At 36.7% G+C, this 23,139-nt stretch overlaps 1 protein-coding gene across 1 annotated transcript in view; it reads right to left on the reverse strand.

Moving 5' to 3' along the window:
• The window catches only part of CAPZA2 (capping actin protein of muscle Z-line subunit alpha 2), a 61,480-nt gene that overhangs the window by 22,419 nt on the left and 15,922 nt on the right, over positions 1 to 23,139 (reverse strand). Inside the window, exons 2-3 of the mRNA XM_032304447.1 lie at positions 2,815 to 2,878; positions 1,288 to 1,339 (exon numbers count right to left, since the gene is read on the reverse strand). Coding sequence (XP_032160338.1) covers positions 1,288 to 1,339; positions 2,815 to 2,878 — 116 coding nt within the window. The remainder of the gene's footprint in view (positions 1 to 1,287; positions 1,340 to 2,814; positions 2,879 to 23,139) is intronic.

The raw sequence follows: 23,139 nt of genomic DNA on the forward strand, positions 1-23,139 counted from the left end.
AGAAAGTGGAGAATGAGAAATTCTTGTTTAATGGGTACGGAGTTTTAGTTTGGGGAAAATAAAAAAAGTTCCAGAGATGGATGGTGGTGATAGTCAACACAATGTGAATGCACTTAATGCCAAAGACTTATATGCTTAAAAATAATTAAAACGGTAAATTTTATATTATGTACATTTTCTCACAATGAAAGTAGTATATAGGGTGAAACAGGTGAAGAGGATTAAGAATACATTTATTGTGATGAGTACTAAAGTACAGAACTGCTGAATCACTGTATTGTATGCCTGAAACTAATAGAACACTATTTGTTAATTATACAGGAATCAGTAACAAATAAATAACAGTTGCTAATAAAAAATAACAGGGTTTAAATCAGAAGCAAAATCAGATATGCCTAGAAGTATGTTGAACCTCTACCTTCATTAGGGTTAAGTGTAAAGGACAGATCTGATAAAGCCTTGAAACATTACAAAAACAGAGTAAGACCAAATTTCCCCTATTGTTCAGGATTTCACATATTGGGCAGAATATCAGGATGAGAAAAGGTGCCTGGATGGATACTAAACACTCTTTGCAACACATCTAAAAATCTATTAATTTCTTCAATTTCCAACAAGTAATGGAACTGGTTAGCCTAACATGAGTCCTCACCTTACTTGAGGTGGGAACAGAGAAGAAAATCAATTATTTCTTTAAAACCTAACACAGTTGTGACAAGTCATGATTGTGGTCACTGGTTCAAAGATGATGTACTAAGATTTAGAACTGCCTAGTTATTTGAATAGCTCACAAATCCAGTAAATACTTATTTACTGAATATGTGTCGGTACTATATCAGGTATCTGTGAAAGAATAAAACTCCTAATCCTTGAAAATCTATTAGGGTCAAACACTTAACAAAAAGTAAAACCTGAATAAAAAATCAATCACAGTTTCAAAAATCAAAGTTTCCAGATAATTTTATCTAACCGTGCAAATGCCAAAATGTAGTACTGAGTATATAAGCCACGCCAAATAGTCAATGAATAGAGAATTTCATGTCGTAATTGTGAAGCTATGTCCATGATAAAAAATTCTCTTTTTAGTTGAGTACGCACATATTAATACACCTATATATTTAAACTTCATCAAAAATATTTCTCTTCCAGCTAAGTATATACATATAATCTATATATTTAAACTTGATGTGCAAATATCTATTTCAGGGATTAGTGCTCAAAAACCACCTTTAAAACATTTTTTTCTCATCATGTCACTAATTACTTAATATAATATGTAATACTTACTGAGCTGCTCCTTCCCTGAGAAGATTATCATTATTAAGCAGTAACCGAACATCTGTAAAACAAGTATCGTGTTTTCTATATTATTATTTTTGTATGTTTGAAATTTCTATGTAATGAATGCAGCTTACTTTGGTCATATATTAACAATCCTCTCTCTTCCCCTACTCCCTCAAAATATAAGTAAGCAAGATCAAAATTTTATTCTGATGGGAAAAATAATCACAAAAACACACCATAGTATTATTTTCTTAAAGCTATTGGTTAGGAACAGGAATTAAATAGAAATATAAATTTCCCCAGCGATTCAAAAGTTCACTTTACGCTACTTGGATTTTACCTGTTTTTTGCTAACTGAACGGAATCCAAACAAATTTTTCCCTTTTACCAAATGGTAATTGTCGCTCCACTTTATGCCATTTTGACTTACAAGAGATTTCATAGAATGCTCTATTTTCGGACAGCAGGGAAAACCTGTACATGTTATTTTATACCTTATTAATCAATAGCCAATGTAGGCAGACTGTAATGTATTTCCAAGGAATTAAAGTGGAGATAAAATAGATCATCTGATGTGAGCTGCAGAAGATGCCTGCCTCCTAGTCTGACAACACTAGCATGAGTTTCAAATGAATTTGTTTCATACAAAAAGGGATTAAGCAAGAAACAGCTTGTGAACAGAGCTCAGATGTAGACATTTCTGTCCTCAGCTCATGTTCAAACAACAGATGAATGCAATTAGGTCAATATGGATAACTGCTTTATTTGATTTACTTTGATTATTGATTCTTAATTCTAATTTTAGACTCAATTATTTTGTAGACATTTGCCTACTCACCATTAAAACATAACTCTCTCTGCCTGCCTCTTTGCCTACTTGTGATCTCTCTCTCTCTGTCAAATAAATAAATAAAATATTTTTAAAAGATTTATTTATTTATTTGACAGAGAGATACAGCAAAAAAGGAAACACAAACAGGGGGAGTGGGAGAGTAATAAGCAGGCTTCCTGCTGAGCAGGGAGCCTGATTCGGGGCTTGATCCCAGAACCCTGGGATCATGACCTGAGCTGAAGGCAGATGCCTAACGATGAGCCACCCAGGTGCCCCAATATAAATTAGTTTTTACATGTTCTCCCCTCTTCTGAATATGGTGAAATAATGTCCCCCCCACCCTTTTTTTTTTTTTTGGTTGTTTGTATTATTCTAAGCTTTTCTTTAAAAGGAATTAAAAAATGCATTCACAATTCCAAAAATATCTAAATTTAAATTCTGTCTTTAAAAGAATTTAGTATTATTCTTTAAGGTGGCTACCTTATTCAAACATAATTATATGATATATCATAAATATATTCTAGTCATTGTAAAATCCAAACTGACAAAAATTTTCACTATTATTCAGACGGTACAGATTTTTCTACCCCCCCCCCAACACACACTCTTAGCTTAGTTCTTCAGGTTATGTAATTTTTTCTTTTAAAAAAAGGAGTGCTTGATATGTCAAGTCTTAGTGCTATGAATTAAACACTCACCATTAAACACCTCATTAAATTCTCCAGGAGGGGCATGAATAATGAATTTTGCTGCTATACGCACCTAAAATAGAAATGAAGATATAAATGTTCCATGGCATAGGCCTCTGCTAAAATAACGAAAAATACATTCAAAATTATACTACTTCAAAGTCTACTGAAAATGGTTTAAAGACTTTTTCAAAGATGGTGACACTTCTTCAAACACCTTAAGTTTATTACTGTTTCAATCTTTATTATAATCACAATGTATAGGGTGAATGCAGATAAAATACGTATTTAACACATTTAAGGATTCAAAGCTACCTACATATAAACATTTTCTTATAAGTAAATTCTTTTAAACTAAAATGGAAAAAATATCAATCAAGAAAATTTGTATGTGTGAAGAAATAAGATGTATTTAGGTATAATAAAGAAAATAGATAGACTGTATTTGTTTCTTTAAAATCACAAATTAGTGAAAAATGTATAAAAGAAGGGGAAGAAATGTCTAAATTCAAAATATTTTAACAGGAGACGTGACTGAACCTTAGGAAATTTTAGTTCAAAAATACATGAGAGCAAATATATCAACAGGCATATTTTAAGAGAATAAAGGCCATACCTGATTAAGAGATCAATCACTAATGAAAATAAGAGTGCTTAAATGGCATGCCCAACATTCTAGTTTAATGAATAAGTCTTAAATTCATCTATACTAGTTTTCCAATCAACTTCTGACTACCCCAGCAACTTCTAAGTTGTGGCAGATTCCCCAAAAGGGCTGTCCTCCAGCAAGCAGCAGCAGCAAGCAGCAAGCACCAGCACCAGAAGCAATCTCATCAGAAAGTCAGTCATAGGCCCCACCCTGACTGGATGAGACTCTAGAAACAAGGCCTTGTTAATACTATTTAGACAAGCTTTCCAGGTGATTTTTTTTTTTAAGCTTTTATTTATTTACTTGACAGAGAGAGACAGCAAGAGACAGAACATAAGCATGGGAAGTGGGAGAGGGAGGAACAAGCTTCCCACAGAGCAGGGAGCCCAACTCGGAGCTAGATCCCAGGACCCTAGGATCACGACCTGAGCCAAAGACAGACACTCAACGACTGAGCCACCCAGGAGCCCCTCCAAGTGATTTTTTTTTTTTTTAAGATTTTATTTATTTATTCTCAGAGACAGAACGAGAGAGGGAACACAGCAGGGGGAATGAGAGAGGGAGAAGCAGGCTTCCCGTGGAGCAGGGAGCCTGATGCAGGGCTTGATCCCAGGATCCTGGGATCATGCCCTGAGCTGGATTCTTAACGAATGAGCCACCCAGGTGCCCCAGGTGATTTTTCTTTTTTTAAAGAATTTATTTATTTGACAGAGAGAGAGATCACAAGCAGGCAGAGAGGCAGGCAGCGGGTGGGGGGAACAGGTTCCCTGCTGAGCAGAGAGCCTGATGCAGGGCTCGATCCCAGGACCCTGGGATCATGACCTGAGCCGAAGGCAGAGGCTTAACCCACTGAGCCACCCAGGCGCCCCTCCAGGTGATTTTTTTAATTCACATTCATGTATTTGCTGAATTCAATATTGCCAAGCGACTACCCTTGACAAAAACAATTACTTTCATATTTCCCACTTTATTAGCACCGTCATTGTTCTGATGTGGAAACTAAAAATAACGAAAAGGAAATAGTAATACATGTTTGTGTACAGATGTGTACAGGTGCATGCATCTAAGCACACATATGATTTTCAGAGGAAACAAATGAAAAAGAGGTTATCAATGGCTAGAAAGATGTTCCTAATTAGAGGCCACGTATGTGACAAGGCCTTAAAAAGGTAGAAAATGTCAATTTAAAACAAAAAAGGAAAGACTTCGTAGTCTGGAACACTAAAAAGTTTGAAGTAAAATCTGTAACTGTTATGGGATACCACTGAGAGGTAACAATGATGAAACTATTTTTTTAAATGGGATCATTTAAATTAGTGCTTACCAAGCACTCTATATGAATTATGTCATTTATTTTTACAACAACCTTATGAGGTAGTTCCTATTATATCTGCATTTTTTTGATAAGGTAACTGAAGCAGAAGTTAAGTAACTTGGTCTGATTCCTGAATCTACTACACTTTTCTTCACTACCCTATACTCTCCTCAGATTCAAATAGTTTTGGTAGAATGGGTACAATCCTCCCACCAAAAGATGAATGTGTAGCCACCAAACCATAGCCTTGATATAAACTTTTTTTTAGTGTTTAAAATGTCAATAGCAATAATATAAAAGAAACAGAAAATTCCTTGAAAGAAACAACAACTAAAGTTCACTCAAGAAGAAACAGATAGGGGCACCTGGGTGGCTCAGTCAGTTAAGCATCTGCCTTCAGCTCAGGTCATGATCCAGGGCCCCAGGACTGAGCCCCACATCAGGCTCGCGTGGGAGCCTGCTTCTCCCTCTCCCTCTGTCTGCCACTCCCCCTGCTTGTGCGCCTCTCTCTCTCTCTCTGTCAAATAAATAAATAAATAAATAAATAATTTTAAAAAAAGAAGAAAACACAGATAACTTGTATACTCCTAGATCTATTAAATAAATTGAATTTGTTGTTTAAAGCCTTTCAACAAATAAAATTTCATGTTTTCTTATACCAAACCTCAAAGGAGGAATTAACAGTAATTCTACACAAATTATTCTGGAAAACCAAGGAGAACACTGTCCAACTCATTTTTAAAACAATGGTGTCATCCTATAATAATGACTTAAGTACTTCAAGAAACACAACTCACAACAAACGTATCTCTCATAAACACAGATGCAAAAATCCTCAATAAAATAATACAAAATTGAATCTAGGACTATAAAGAAAGGATAACAAATCATGATCAAGTATAGTTTATCCTGGAAATGTAAAGCTGTTTCAATACTGAAAACCAATGACAGCAATTCAAAATATCGACTGATTAAATATGAAAAACCATAGATCATTTCAACAGATGCAAAAAAATTATTTTGTTAACATTCAAAAACCAATCATGACAAAAACAGCAAACTAAGAAGAAAATGTCCTTAATCTGATTAAGGGTATCTACAAAAAAGGCCTACAAGCTAACATCACCATTAACGGTCAAAAACTGAATGCTTTCCCTGTAAAATGAGAAACGAGACAAGATTCTCACCAAAATACTAGCCAATAGGATCCAACAGTTCATTAAAAGATTATTCACCACAACCAAGTGGGATTTATTCCTGGGCTGCATGGTTGGTTCAACATCCGCAGATCAATCAATGTGATGCAATAAATTAACAAAACAAATTAACAAGAACCATGTAATGGTCTCAACAGATGCAGAAAAAACAATTTGTCCAAGTACAGCATCCTTTCTTGGGTTAAAACTCTTCACAGTGAAGGACAGAAGGTACACACCTCAATATCATAAAAGCCATCTATGAAAGACCCACAGTGAATATCATTCTCAATAGGGAAAAACTGAGAGCTTTTCCACCTAGGCGGGATGAGTGTAACCAAAGGAATAAATGTAAATGTAACCAAAGCGGCAAAAAACTACAGAATACTCAAGAAAGAAACTGAAAAAGACAGAAAACCATTCCATGCTCATGGATTGGAAGAACAAATATTGGGAAAATGTCGAGGCTACCCAGAGCATTCTACACATTTAATGCAATCCCTATCAAAATATCATCAACTTGGGGCACCTGGGTGGCTCAGTGGGTTAAGCCAATGCCTTCGGCTCAGGTCATGGTCTCAGGGTCCTGGGATCAAGCCCCAGGTCGGGCTCTCTGCTCGGCAGGGAGCCTGCTTCCCCCTCTATCTCTGCCTGTCTCTCTGCCTACTTGTGATCTCTCTCTCTCTGTCAAATAAATAAATAAAATCTTAAAAAAAATACCATCAACTTTTTTCAAAGAAATGGAATAAACAAACCTAAAATTTGTATGGAACCAGAAAAGACCCCAAAGAACCAGAGGAATGTTGAAAAGAAAAAGAAATGTTGAAAAAGAAAACCAAAACTAGTGGCATCACAATTCCAGACTTAAAGCTCTATTACAAAGCTGTAATCATCAAGACAGTATGGCACTGGCCAAAACAAAAACAAAAACAAAAACAAAAACAAAAAAACAACCAGGCACAGATCAGTGGAACAGAATAGAGAGCCGAGAAATGGACTCTCAACTCTGTGGTCAACTAATTCTCAATAAAGGAGGAAAGAATGTCCAATGGAAAAAAGACAGTTTCTTCAACAAACGGTGTTAGGAAAATTGCACAGCCACATACAGAAGAATGAAACTGGACCATTTCCTTACACCACACACAAAAATAGACTCAAAATGGATGAAAGACCTAAATGTGAGAATGAATCCATCAAAATTCTTGAGGTTAAATACAGGAAACACCCTCTTCAACCTTTAGCCGCAGCAATTTCTTCCTAAACGTATCACCAAAAGCAAGGGAAGCAAGGCAAAAATGAACTATTAGAGACTTCATCAAGATTAAAAGCTTTTTGCACAGCAAAGGAATAGCCAAGAAAACCAAATGGAGAATGGAAGGAGATATCAGATAAAGGGCTCTTATCCGAAATCTAAAAAGAACTTCTCAAACTTAACACCCAAAGAACAAATAATCCAATCAAGAAATGGGCAGAAGACAAGAACAGACATTTTTCTAGAGAAGACATACAAATGGCTAACAGACACATGAAAAAATGCTCAACTTCACTCGACATCAAGGAAATACAAATCAAAACCTCAATGAGATACCACCTCACACCAGTCTGAATGGCTAAAATTATTAAGTCAGGAAATGACAGATGGTGAGGATGTGGAGAAAGGGGAACGCTCCTACGCTGTTGGTGGGAATGCAAGCTGGAGCAGCCACTCTGGAAAACAGTATGGAGGTTCCTCCAAAAGTTGAAAATAGAGTGACCCTACAACCCAGCAACTGCACTACTGGGTATTCACCCCAAATATACAAATGTAGTGATCCGAAGGGGCACGCGCTCCCCAATGTTTATAGCAGCAATGTCCACAAGAGCCAAACTATGGAAGGAGCCTAGATGTCCATCAACAGATGAATGGATAAAGAAGATGTGGTACACACACACACACACACACACACACACACACACACGGGAATATTATTTATGTAGCCATCAAAAAATGAAATCTTCCCATTTGCAACAATGTGGATGGAACTAGAGGGTATTTTGTTAAGCAAAATAAGTCAATCAGAGAAAGACAATTATCATATGGTCTCACTGGTAAGTGGAATTTGATAAATAAGGCAGAGGATCATAGGGGAAGAGAGGAAAAAATGAAACAAGACAAAACCAGAGAGGGAGACAAACCATAAGAGACTCTTAATCTCAGGAAACTGAGGACTGCTGGAGCGGAGGCAGGTGGGAGGGATGCGGTGGCTGGGTGATGGACACTGGGGAGGGTATGTGCTATGGGGAGTGCTGTGAATTGTGTAAGACTGATGAATCACAGATCTGTACCCCTGACCCTGAAACAAATAATACATTATATGCTAAGGAAAAAAAAGGAATGAGAAAAGAATGTTTGTTCCTACCACTACTATTCAACATCATATTGTCTTACTGCAGTAAGAAAGATATTTCATAAATGAAATACAACTTTCTATTTGCAGACAACATGACTGCTTATAATGAAAAATCCCAAGGAATCTGAAAAATAATGATTTATATGTAAATCTAACAAGACATTTACAGGACTAATGTGCTGAAAACTACACATTGGAAGAAATGGATGGAAGAAATCAAAGAAGAGCTAAATAAATGGAGAGAGATGTTATGTTCATAGACTGGAAGACTCAATAACATGAAGATGCAATTTTCCCCAAACTATTCTATAGATTCAAGGGAGGTATAATCAAAATCAAAGCAGACTTTTTCTGATACACAACAAGCTGACTCTAACACTGTTGTTTTCTATCTTATTACTTTTCTATGTATAAAGAAAGTAATGAATGTGGATAATTTTGGCCATATATTAAGACCCCCTCTCCCCAAACATAAGCAAGAAAAAAAGTCACTGTGTTGAGCAAAATAACCACAAACACATACACGTGGCATTAAAATAAATTCTGGTTAAGAACTGAGAGAATGAAATATGTTATTTTACATCCTTAATAGTAAATGCAAAGTAGTAAAGACAAACGAACAAGAATAGCTAAAGCCATTTTTAAAAAGAACAAAACTGGAGAATTCATGCCACCTGATTTTAAAACTTATTACTGAATCTGAAAGAGTAGAAAAACATACCCATATATGTGGCTAAATGATTTTCCATAAAGGTACAAAGGCAACTCAATGGAGAAACGGTATCTTTTCAACAAAGGATATTCAAACAAATAGATATACAGGAGCAAAACCATAAATACCAAACTAAACCTCACATCTTATTAAAAAAAATTACATCAGAATAGATCACAGCTCTAAACGTAAAGCATGGAACTTAAAAAAGTTTAAAAGAAACAGAAGAAAATCTTCATAACGTGGGGTTAGGCAAAAAAATCTTAGACATATTAAACCCTGATCCATTAAAAAAAAAAAAAGACTGATAAACTGGACTTCACTGAAATTAAAACCTTTTGCTCTGTTAAAAACACTGTTATGAGAATGAAGAGACAAGCTACCAACTAGAGAAAATACTAGCAAATCACGTATCTCACAAAGGACTTCTATCTAGACTATAAACATTCAAAAGTCAACCATAAGAAAATAGTAAGTAAAATACTTGGGACACTTCAGTTGATAGGATATACTAAAGATAAATACACAAAAGGATGTGCAACATCATTAATCATTAGGGAAATGAATGCTGAAATCATGAAACACTACTACATACCTAACAGAATGGCTAAAATAAAAAAAAAGATTGATAATACCAAACACTGCTGAAGATGCAGAACTGTAACTCTAATACATGGCTGTGGCAACCCAAAATGGTACCAACTAGTTTGGAAGACAGTTTTGGCAATTTCTTAGAAAGTTAAGCATGTACCACCAAAAACCTTACTTCCAGGTAGCTACCTTAGAGAAACACAAAACAATGTCCACACAAAAATCTATTCACTGGGACACCGGGGTGGCTCAGTCAGTTGAGCATATAACTCATGATCTCTGGGACAAGGGATGGAGTCCATGTAGGGTTCTGCACAGGCAATCACATGCCTATGTGCATGTACTCTCAAAAAAAAAGGGGGACGGGGTGGCACTTACCTGGCTCAGCTGGTTAAGCCTCTGCCTTTGGCTCAGGTCATGATCCCAGAGTCCTGGGATGGAGACCCGCAGATCAGGCTCCCCACTCATCTTCCTCTCCCTCTGCTCCTCCCAACCCCACAAATACTCAAAACTGGAAACAACCCACAACCCAAATGTCCATAAATGGTGAATGTATAAATAAAAGATGGTGTTTCTACATAATGGAATATTACTATATATTTTATGTGTTTTCAAAATTACTTTCTTCTAAATGTTTCAAATTACTACTAAAATCAAAAGCCAAAATATAAAAAATAATTTTAAACAGGCAAGGGTAGAATAGGATATGGAAGCAATGCATGCTAAACATACATTAGACTCTATTATGATTATGTAAATGTCTCAACTTCTCAATTTCATTCATCATACCTCTGTCCCTGTGACTCAGGTAAGGAGTTGCTAGAATTTAAAACAGTCTTAATCAAAATAGAGCTTCCCTATGAACCTGCAATTGCACTACTGGGTATTTACCCCAAAGATGCAGATGTAGTGAAAAGAAGGGCCATATGTACCCCAATGTTTATAGCAGCAATGGTCACGGTCACCAAACTGTGGAAAGAACCAAGATGCCCTTCAACGGACGAATGGATAAGGAAGATGTGGTCCATATATACTATAGATTATAATGCCTCCATCAGAAAGGATGAATACCCAACTTTTCTATCAACATGGACGGGACTGGAGGAGATTATGCTGAGTGAAATAAGTCAAGCAGAGAGAGTCAATTATCATATGGTTTCACTTATTTGTGGAGCATAACAAATACCATGACATGGGGAGATGGAGAGGAGAAAGGAGTTGAGGGAAACTGGAAGGAGAGGTGAACCATGAGAGACTATGGACTCTGAAAAACCACCTGAGGATTTTGAAGGGATGGGGGGGGTGGAAGGTTGGGGGAGCCAGGTGGTGGGTATTATGGAGGGCACATATTGCATGGAGCACTGGGTATGGTACAAAAACAATGAATACTGTTACGCTGAAAAGAAATAAAATAAAATTGGGGCGCCTGGGTGGCTCAGTGGGTTAAGCCGCTGCCTTCGGCTCAGGTCATGATCTCAGGGTCCTGGGATCGAGTCCCGCATCGGGCTCTCTGCTCAGCAGGGAGCCTGCTTCCTTCTCTCTCTCTCTCTCTCTGCCTGCCTCTCAGTGTACTTGTAATTTCTCTCTGTCAAATAAATAAATAAAATCTTTAAAAAAAAAAAAAAAAGAAATAAAATAAAATAAAGGGAAAGTATTAAAAAGAAAACTTGGAAAAAAAAAAAAAAACCAAAACAAAACAGTCTTAACCATTACCACAGGCAACAAATAAAACTGGTAACTTGCTGATGAATTTACCAATTATTTCTTTCAAAAACATTTAGAATTTTAAGGTAATTGGCTTTTTTATAAATATAAAAATATTTACGTAAATATTTTTATTTATTTATTTGAGAGAGAGAGAGCGCGCGCGAGAGAGTGTGAGAAGCAGGCTCCCCAATGAGCAGGGAGCCTGACACAGACAGGGCTCTATCCCAGGAACCTGGGACAATGACCTGAGCTGAAGGCAGAGACTTAACTGACCACCCAGGTGCTCTGAGGTAATTGTTTCTAACAGTCCTATGACTTAGAAACCTGAAAAAATTAAAGTACTAATAGCAAGCAGTATATATATTAATATTTAGTGATAAAATTAGCTAAGCTGTTGAGCTTTCAAATTTTCGGTTGTTTAAAAAAAAAAGAAGGAAAAAGCATATACCATTTAGAAGTTTAGTTCTATTTGGAGTTTTCACCAAGAAAGCAGAAATGACCTAAATGTTTTTCCTATAGACTTATTGGCCCTTGTTATTGCTAAATGTATGCATTTAGAATAAAGTAAGCAAAAACAGTTAACACCATTGCTCACAAGAACCAAAGTGAATGGTGGGTCAAAAGAAGTACCATTAAGGATAGGAGGTTATAGGAGCTGTCTGTGAACCCAAAACACAACCTTGGATTATACCAGCTATGCCTGGATATTGTAATCTGATCTTTGTGAATTTCACTAAGAAAAATGTCATTTTTTTAAAATTTCTCAGGCATTAAAGGAAAGGAAGTATATCTGCCACAGTAAGCTTAATTGTCTTCTAAGAAATTGTTTAATCATGAGGGTATTTTCTAAGCACTGCTATAGACCCAATGTTTCCCTACACCCATCCTTCCTAGCCAACTTTTTTTTTTCTCTTAAAAACTATTTATTCTATTCCACTTCTAAATCTAAGAAAAGAAAAATGATCATACAATAAGACATCCCAAAAGTAGAATGAATTTCTGAAAAATAATCAAAAACATGTTTCCTTGAAGTGTTTCTAATATACACGGAGCTATATTCTATTTACCCCCTTGGAATAGTACAGCTTTTCTGGAAGAGCCCAGTGAATGATTAGATACATTCCTAGACCCTCTGCTATATCTTCTGCATTACCCAACATCTTCCTCTATGTGTTATCCAATACCAAGTCCTTCTAAACTGGAATCAGATTCAGGAAAGAGTTATTTTATTGTTATTTCTTTTTAGGGGTGGGTAGAGGGAGAGCAGAGAGAGAATCCTAATCAGATTCAGGAAAGAGTTATTTTACCCTTCCTTCCTTCCTCCCTTTTCTTGGGGTGCGGAGAAGAAGGAGAGGAGAAAGAGAATCTTAAAAGCCCAGCATGGGGCTTGAACCTACGACCCTGAGTCATGATCTGAGCAGAAATCAAGAGTTGGATGCTTAACTGATTGAGCTACCCAGGTGCCCCTCCCCCAATTTTTTTAGAGAATGCAAGAGTGGGGAGGGGCATAGAGAGAGGAGAGTGAATCTACTGTATTTCTCAACTGCAATTCTAGATTGGGGGGAGGTGTGGCTAGATGGGAGATTAACTCCATCCCTGTTAGTCACTGGCAACTTCATAACAACTCCTGGCATACTTCATAACAAATGCACCAAGAAGTGTAGTTTAAAAAAGTTAATCTATTAGTGTATAGCTTAATGTACTGACTGACCTGAGCTAAAAGCTGAAGAGCTATATTTTTCCTTTTCTTTCTCTTGGATCCAAATAATATTGTGTAAAATATGCAAAAAGATAAACATAACATAAAAAGCATACTTCATTCTTTTGTGCTTCTGGTAAAAGAGCAGATACCACATGTGACTATAAAGTTACTTATATAGGAGATAAAGTACTGAATTCAAAACAATATCCAAAATGTTAGTATATATTAATCCTAAAAACAAAAAACAAAATAAAAAAAACTTCTGCCTATCAACTGTCTGAGATAACATGAAAGTATTAGTCACTGCCAAACTTTATTTTGGTACAGTTTTTCTTATGGGTTTTTTTTTTTTCCCTAAGATTTATTTATTTATTTCGGGGGGGGGGGGCAGAAACTGCATACTCAGTGGAATCTCAAGTAGGTGCAGAGCCCAAAGTGGAGGCTCAATCACAGGACTCTGATATCACAACATAAGCTGAAACCATGAGTCAAAGGCTTAACCAACTGCACCACAGGAGCTCCTCTTTCTTCCTTTAAAAGAAATTCCACAATTCAAACAACAAATTAAATAATGATAGTAATGGGTAGTAACTCATGGAATAAAATAAGAATCCACGAGTCCAGACTGACACAAAGAAATGAATAAACAAGAGAAAGCTCTTCATTAGAGCAGAATTTCAACTAAGAGTGTAGAAGGAGGGGCGCCTGGGTGGCTCAGTTGGTTGAGCGACTGCCTTCGGCTCAGGTCATGATCCCGGAGTCCCGGGATCGAGTCCCACATCGGGCTCCCAGCTCCATGGGGAGTCTGCTTCTCCCTCTGACCTTCTCCCCTCTCATGCTCTCTCTCTCTCAAATAAATAAATAAATAATCTTAAAAAAAAAAAAAAAAAAAGAGTGTAGAAGGAATGACTGAATTAGAAAATCACCTTGAGGACCACCACAGTAATTGCTGTATGCAAAAACCATCAAGGAATGCTAAAATTTATGGATAAAACTATGACAAAATGACCACAGGACATATACATGGTCTCAAAAGTATCTTTCCAAACACTTAATTATAAAGAGTAAATAGTAATTTTACATTGAAGAAACATGCCAACACATTACTTTTACCAAATGATCAAAGTTCTAAGTAACAGAAAAAACAGCCATCATATGCCTCCTAATAGGATATACTGAGGACACATCACTTACAGTCAAAAAATCACAGGCTGAATCTAATCATAAGGTAACATCAAACCAAAATTGAGGTGCAGTCTACAAAATAACTAGTCTGTACTCTTCAGAAGTGTTAAGGTCATAAAGACAAACAATGCTGAGAAGATGTTCCAGATTAAAGACTTTACAATAGGGGCGCGCCTGGGTGGCTGAGTGGGTTAAAGCCTCTGCCTTCGGCTCCGGTCCTGATCCCAGGGTCCTAGGATAGAGCCCCGTGTCGTGTCGGGCCCTCCGCTCAGCGGGGAGCCTGCTTCCCATCCTCTCTCTGCCTGCCTCTATCTATTTGTGATCTCTGTCTGTCAAATAAATAAATAAAATCTTTAAAAAAAAAAAAAAGACTTTACAATAAAAATCAGTATGATCCTGGATTGGGTCCTGGACCAGCAACTGGTGAAACAGGAATAGAGTCTGCTGACTAGAAAACAGTACTATATAACAATGTTTAATTTCTTGATTTTGATAACTGCACTGCGGTTAGGCAAGAGAAAGTCCTAAACAGCAACAGACTTACAGAGTAGGAAAAAAAAAGTTCTCCTCTACTGAGGTACTGAGGTAATGAGGATTTACTCCTATGTATTTATTATCCTTTTAAAATTTTGCTCTTTGCATTTAGGTCTTTACTTCACATGGGATGGGTTTCTGGGTATAATATGGGATAAAGATCGTTTTTTTCATTACACTGTCATAAGGATAAATAAAAGAACCTAATACTACCTGTTGAAATGTATATCTTTTCCCAGTGAACCAAAACAAAACAAGACAAACTGAAAAAATGTATCTTACATATTCACAATATTTTTTAAAATGTGAGTTACTTCTTTATTTCAGTCACAGATATGAAACACATGTCATACACTTTAATAAAATCCAAGTCCTTCTAAAATGCGCCTGATGAATTTAGCAGTCATCCTTCAGGCAGCAACTGAAAAATGTAATTTCCTCAAGGAACTTCTGAGTATTCAATAATATCAGAAGGCAAGAGGAAAAGATACTGTCCTATTATTATGGAGGCACAGGCTAACATTAAGAAAATATCATGTAAGTAAAATTATATTAATATTCTATTTCTTCTCACAAACAACTTATTTTGTTTTAAAGACATCCAACAGTTAATTCTGCAAGTGATGAATAATTCATTTTTATACATAAAAATTCTCGTATGGTTATTTAGGCATTGCTGTAATTCACAATGAGCTACTGTGTCCTTAAAATCAAATTAAACAATTTGAGGTTAAATAGAGGATTCTAATTACTTGCATTCTAATTAAGATATGACCCTATCTACCATTTTATATTGTTTACAATACTCTGAAACAACTCATGATTTTGGAGACCCAAAAACAATTTGTTACAATTTAGACTTTATAAAAACCCGAAGTGAATGGCTACTTTTTTGATGTTTCATCTATGGCTAAACATATTTAACTTCACTTTTTCATTCAACATCTACACAAATTGTGTTTGAGGAGGGCTATAACTGTTTAATACAAATTTTCAAATGCCAAAAACCCTGTCTTTGTATAACCCCATCAAAATCACTTACTTCAAGAGTTCTCTCTCATGACTCAGCTATCTCATTCAGGTATTTACATAAGAGAAATGAATGTATATGTCTACAAAAATAATGTGTAAGAATATTCATAAGCAGCCTTATTCATAATAACCCCAAATGTTCATCAAGAGGAAAATGGGGGTGCCTGGCTGGCTCCTGGGAAGAGTGTGTGACTCCTATCTCAGGGCTGTGAATTTAAGCCCCAAGCTGGATTGTAGATATCACTTAAATAAATAAAACTTAAAAAAAAAAAAAAAAGAGAAAGAGAGAAATGGATAAATTAACCGGGGTACTGATGCAAGCAACACCATGAATAAATCTCAAAAACAAGTTGAGTGGAACGAAGCCAGACATACATAAAAAATACATACTGTTTGACTCCATTTATAAGATATCCAGAATCAGGGAAAACTAATCTATGGAGATAAAAGTTAAAAGTATGGTTGGGCAAAGGGTGCAGGGATTGATCAGAGAGAAGCAGGAGAGAATTTTCTCAAGTGGATCGAAAATGTTCTTCAAATGAATGATGGCTGCACACATCGTGAAAATTCACTGAACTGAATATTTAAGACTTGTGCATTTTATGGCAGGCAAATTATATCTCAACCTAAAAAAAATTTTTAAAGGGTGCCTGGGTTGCTCAGTAGGTTAAGCCTCTGCTTTTGGCTCAGGTCATGATTCCAGCGTCCTGGGATTGTCTCCCACATTGTGCGCTCTGCTCAGCAGGGAGCCTGCTTCCCCCCCACCTCTGCCTACTTGTGATCTCTGTCTGTCAATAAATAAATAAAATCTTTAAAAAATTTTAAAAAATCTCTCATATATATGATAGCATATCTTATCATTATGTATAAAATGTTAACTTTAAAACTTAGTAGCCGTAGACATACAGATGGCCAACAGACACATGAAAAGATGCTCATCATCACTTGTCATAAAGAAACGCAAATCAAAACTAAAATGAGATATCACTTCACACCTGTCAGAATGGCTAAAATTAAAAACACAAGAAACAACAGGTGTTGGGAAGGATGTGGAGAAAAGGAACCCTCTTACATTGCTGGTGGGAATGCAAACTGGTGCACCACTCTGGAAAACAGTTTGGAGGTTCCTCAAAAAATTAAAAACTGAACTCCCTACAATCCAGTAACTGTACTACTGGCTATTTGCCCAAAGGATACAAAAACATTAGTTCAAAGGGATATATGCACTGGTATGTTTATAGCAGCATTATTTACAATAGTCAAACTAAGGAAGCAGCCCAAGTATCCACTGACTGATGAATGGATAAAGAAGATGTGGTGTGTATGTACACACACACCATGGAATACTACTCAACCATAAAAAGAATGAAATCTTGCCATTCACAACAATGTGAATGGGACTAGAGAGTACAGTGCTAAGTGAAATAAGTCAGAGAAAGACAAATACCATGATTCCATTCATAAGTGAAATTTAAGAAACAAACAAGTAAAGGGGGAAAAAAAAGAGAGAGAGAAAGATAGCCTCTTCACTAGAGAACTGATGGTTGGTTACCAGAGGGAAGGTGGGTGAGCGGATGGGTGAAATAGGTGATGGAGATTAAGGAGTGCACCTGTCATAATGATTAACAGGTGACTGAAATAAAAATTTAGGGATACATGACTGCCTCAGCAGATGGAATGTGCAACTCTTGATCTCAGAGTTGGGGGTTCAAGCCCCACATTCGGTACAGAGATTACTTAAAGAAATACTTTTTCAAAAAAAGGTTAAAAAAAACTTGAGTAACCATGATAATTAATGAGTGAGACATTATTTGCTTATTTTCTAATTAAGAATCACAAACCTTAACAATAATTTTTATTGCTAAAAATCCATAAACTATATTTATCCAATATTTTGCTTTCTTTTTAGGTGAACTCCATACCCATGTGAGGTTTGAACTCATGACCCCAAGATCAAGCATCGCACACTCTACTTACTGAGACAGCCAAGCACCCATAACACTTTAACAAAAAGTACAGTAAAAAAGGTAAAGGTAAAATTTTAAAGAGACAAAAATTAAGAACCTTAGGCTTTCACTCTGAATTATAGAGAGTAATAAATTGGCATAAATCTATACTACCTAGGACATCTGTCTCAATCTCCTTAAAAAATACTGGGGGTTTTGGAGTATCTGGATGGCATAATTGACTGAGCATCTGACTCTTGGTTTCAGCTGGGGTCATGATTATCAGGGTTGTGGGATGGAGTGCCCTGTTGGGATCCATACTCAGTGTGGAGTCTGCTTGGGACTCTATTCCTCTTCCTCTGACCCTCCTCCCTGCACTTGCATTCTCTTTCTCTCTCTCTCAAATAAATAAATCTTAAAAAAAAAAAAAAACACAACACTGGGACATTTTTGCTGACATTGAGGACTCTGGTCTGATAGTGTTTTTATTTTTACTCATTTTCTTTATCAGTGTACACTTTATAAGAAGGAAATCTCAATGCTCACACTGAATAAACTGAAGTCCCCTTTCTAAGAAATACCACAGTAATGAAATATCTACACTTTGAACTCTACATAGTTTTCATCAACCAGACTGTTTGCAGGGAAGACTCAACTGACAAGGACTGATGAAGTATGACGTCCTAGGGAAGAGGGTAGACCAAAAAATACACGGTAAAATAAGTAAAAATCCTTAACACTTAATTCTAAATCACTGCATCAAACTATATAAATGTCACATCCCACAGGCAAATATGTTAGAATTTGTTCTTGAAAAATTGTACTAAATTACTGATACTTTGAAAAATGTGGTTAACTTTCCATCTCTTATGCTTCCAAAATGCTCAATGTTTAGGATGGATTTAGTCTGGGAAGTAAAAGAAATTCATAGGGAAAAGAAAAAAATCAGAGAGGGAAGTAGAGAGGGAAAGGATGATTTTGCCTATATATTACTATATCTAAGTGCTTAGAAGAATGGTGCCTGGCAGATAGAAGGCTCTCAGATATTTGCTGAATAACTAAACATTGAATATCCCTTGAAGGCAGGATTCCTGTTTGCCCCTGCCCCATACTCTGCATTCAGTAGACAGATACTATATGATGAATAAAACTATAAGCAAGAATAAACTCTCATTTAGAACACTTAGAGAATGTAGTATTTCAATGAAATGAACATTTTTAGAGTTATCATTAATACAATTCTATATATAAACTAAATTATAAATAAACTACATTCAAAACCACAAAAATGTATGCTAATATAAGGAAGCAGTACAGTGTATACTCTCTGGAGTCAGACTGACTGGATTGGATTTTCTTTCTTTCTTTTTTTTTAATATTTTATTTATTTATTCGACAGAGAGAGATCACAAGTAGTCAGAGAGGCAGGCAGTGAGAGAGAAGGAAGCAGGCTCCCCGCCGAGCAGAGAGCCCGACGCGGGACTCGATCCCAGGACCCTGAGATCACGACCCGATCCGAAGGCAGCGGCTTAACCCACTGAGCCACCCAGGCGCCCCTGGATTGGATTTTCATCTCTACTACTCATTAGCTATGTAAGCTTGGGTAAAATATAGAATATTAGCTATTATTAGCAGTAACAATGAGATAATAAGTATACTTGTATTTAGTATAGCTCTAATATTCTTAAAAATAACCCTGGAACACAGATATTTTCACATTACATGTTAGTTTCTTTGTGCCCTATGGTGATAGAAGGATGGCATACACCCAAGCATTTCTGTGTTGTCTGCAGTGCATTCACTTCCATACACCGACATCCTTTCTCCTCACTTGGAAATCATCCTTTCCCTCTCTACTTGACTCTGCTCATCTCAAAAACCAGTGACAGCAACACTGCAGAAAAAGCTGGTTTCCTAGCTGCATGGTGGGAATGTGCAAGATCTGCACTTTATCTAAGATAAATGATCTGTACCCAAGTTTTGATCTTTTTAACCTCTATAAACTTCCACTTTTTACAGGGAAACTAAGGGGACAAAATATACCATTATTTCTTAAACTTCTAAAACCACTATCTCTGTTAGATAAAATAAAATGTTATCTAAAATTACTCTCTGAGATGGTTGTTACTACTTTTAACTTATGAAAGAGAAAACAGAGATCCAGAATTGGGATATGAATGAAGTGCTCAAATGAAAGTCCAAAGCTTTTCATAGAGCTGCCTCCCAGTACAGCATCATCTCTCTATGATGGTTCAGAGATAGGCTGAGAACAAAAGAAAACTCTAGGCAATCTCATCTACTTCCACCACTTCTATTATCCCCACAGAACAACAGCTCTCCAATCTATACATCTACCACATCATTTGTCAAGATCAAGATCCATTTTTCTAAGTATAACTTATTTACTAGAAATCTCCATCAAAATGTCTCAAAGATATTTTAGACTGTCTCACCCAAACCTATTCCCTTCTGTTCTTTATAAAATTACTGGCACCACCTAGAAATCATTCCACTTTCCCCTCTCTCCCTCAGGCATCATGATCAGTGAGAGTCTCTCTCTTGCTCAAAACCATCCCCTTTTCTTTGACTCCATTCCATTTAGACCCACTTTGTTCAGCATAGTTACAACAATAATCCTGCCTCTAGTCTTATAATCTTCAAAATTCATTTTCTACCACCAGACTGATTATTTTTCAATGCAAATTGTGATGTTTCTTCCTGCTTAAAATCATCTAACCATTCCCCCACTGCTAACAAAATAAAGTCCAAAGTCCTTAACATAACATATAAAGCTTCTCCATATCTGAAGGCTATAAAATATAATTGTTAACAGCATAAACTCTAAAATAAGACTGTATGGACTCAGTTTACAGCTCCACCGCCTACTACCTGTATGACCATAAGTAAATTAAATTCAGTCTCCTTTCTTGCAGCAAATGAGATAATACACTTAGGAAAGTGCTTGGCACAGAGTAAACACTTAAATAATAGCTACTACCTTTTTTACTCTGCCATTTACCAGCTCCTACAGCCTATCCACTCCTTTTCTCTTCCCACATATACACAATACTGGAGCCTCAGCACTTCACTCAGTCCCTCAAACAAGAACCCTCATCTTCTATGCCTCCACATCACTGCATACATATGACCTGGCCATCTTTTACCTATTGTGGTAAAATTGTACACAGCAGCATTAATTTCTCAAACTTTGCAAGTTAACAGAAGAAAAGATCACAAAGAAAAGGCAAACTCAAAGATCAAATTATACTATTAAAAATTTTGGAGGGGTGGCTCAGTCAGTTAAGCATCTGACTTCAGCCCAGGTCATGATCTCAGGGTAGGCTCCCTGCTCTGTGGGGAGTCTGTTTATCCCTCTCCCTTTGCCCCTTCCTCCACTCATGCTCTCCCTCTCTCAAATAAATACAAAAACATCTTGAAAAATAAATAAATTTTTGATGTATTCTTTAGTACAGCAATATTAGTAAATACTTTTGATAAAGGGTCAGTATTATTAAGACCTGTGGTATAAGGTCTAAAATTAAGGACTAATATTTATGTGTGCTTTGACATCTGGGGAAAACCCAGAGGGCCCTGAACAACCTAACTGCAAGTTCTCATCCTCATTCTGCTCCTGCAGATAATGCCCCTAGTCAGACAACCCTCTTTATCACAGGGAACAGGCACAGTTCCTGCTTATTCCTGAGGAGCAGGCTCCAATTCCCTGCCAGCCTGCAGAATTATTCAAAAGCTAGTCACATCTTCCTGTGTGAACTAAGGATCACTCCACACTCTTGATATGACAAAACTTGGCTTCCACGGCCTCAGTTTGCTCCTCTATTCCCTAGTGCGACCTCCAAATGGCCCCACATTGTGTGCGGTGTCCCCTTCTCCTGGGCTGTTGAGTATATGTGATTAATAAGCTGCTGTTCATCTCATCTGTCCAGTGTCAGGTGTTGTGTATTCAACCATCCACATAACCCTGAAGAAGGTACTCCTCCTTCACCAACAAAAGGAAGAGAAGGGGAATAAAATAAGATCTGAGAAGCTCAAATTAAGATATATAACTGGGGACTAAACCAAGGAAATCAGTTCTTTAAAATACATTGTAAGAAAGCAAGTAAATATGTTGATATATAGTCCAAACATTAGAAGGGCAAGAGAGATTCTTCAAAGATCTTTATTTTTATTTCAGACATAGATTTACAACTGTGGTTATCGAGTTTCCCATCCTCCCATGGATTTGAAGGGAGGAAGGAAAGGTTGACAGTTGTACTTAGAACATTAAAAAAAAAAAAAAAAGGAAAGGAAAGGTCTGAGCCAACCAGACAAAGAGTGAAGAAAACAAAATTCCTTCAGAGGAACAAAAAAATTACAACCAAGTCCTGAAATTCAGGAGCTGATCAAACCTCTTGGGTCGCCTGGGTGGCTCAGTGGGTTAAACCCTCTGTCTTCAGCTCAGGTCATGATCCCAGGGTCCTGGGATTGAGCCCCCACATAGGGCTCTCTGCTCAGCAGGGAGCCTGCTTCCCCCCACCCCTCTCTGCCTACCTCTTTGCCTACCTGTGATCTCTGTGTCTCAAATAAATAAATAAAATCTTAAAAAAAAAAAAAATCTTGAAAAGAGAGCACTATAATTCTTAGTAAATAAATTTTTACCTAAGAATAACGATAAGCTTGCAGATAAAAGCTGAAAATGATCAGGATTTTGAATTATAGATGACACAGATCAAACATCTCAAAACCTCCAGACTTACTGCATCTCTACCGAGTGATCAAATAATAGGGGAAAGTCCTGTGTATGTGGTCAGTGGAGTGGAAGATGAATCAGAAACTCTTCCACAATTTTAGGTAATGTTCCTCTACTCTTTTCTACTGCGTGGCCTATGAAGAACTCCTTGCAAGTTTCCTTATTAAATGAGTTCATTAAATAGTGAGAAACGGTCTTTGATAGAGCAAGTTAGAACACCTGAAAGTCAAATGGATTTCCTTAAAAATGAACATTGTGCCATCACGGTACTCTTTTGAGACTCTGTTCAACCTACTCTGGATCAGAATTCTCCAAATGTCTGAAGAAAGTGGACACAATTCAGTTATAAATCACTGAAGTGCTCAAGAGGGAAAAAAGGATATTCATATTGCGATAGCAGATGTCGACTCCACTCCTTAAAGAGAATTCTCCAAATCCTTTCTCCCTTTTCCTTCTCTACTAAGCAGAAATACAATTCATTTTGATAAACTCATACAAAAATGTCTCCTGCTTTCTACCAGGCACTATTTTCTCTTTGTGCATGTTGGCAGGTATTAGGATCAGAGGTATCTCAGATTCCAGACAGTAAAAAAAGTATGTTAATGCTGGGATGCTGCCCGCTATCAGC

The sequence above is a fragment of the Mustela erminea genome, chromosome 11, assembly GCF_009829155.1.
Source record: "Mustela erminea isolate mMusErm1 chromosome 11, mMusErm1.Pri, whole genome shotgun sequence".
NCBI lineage: Eukaryota > Metazoa > Chordata > Mammalia > Carnivora > Mustelidae > Mustela > Mustela erminea.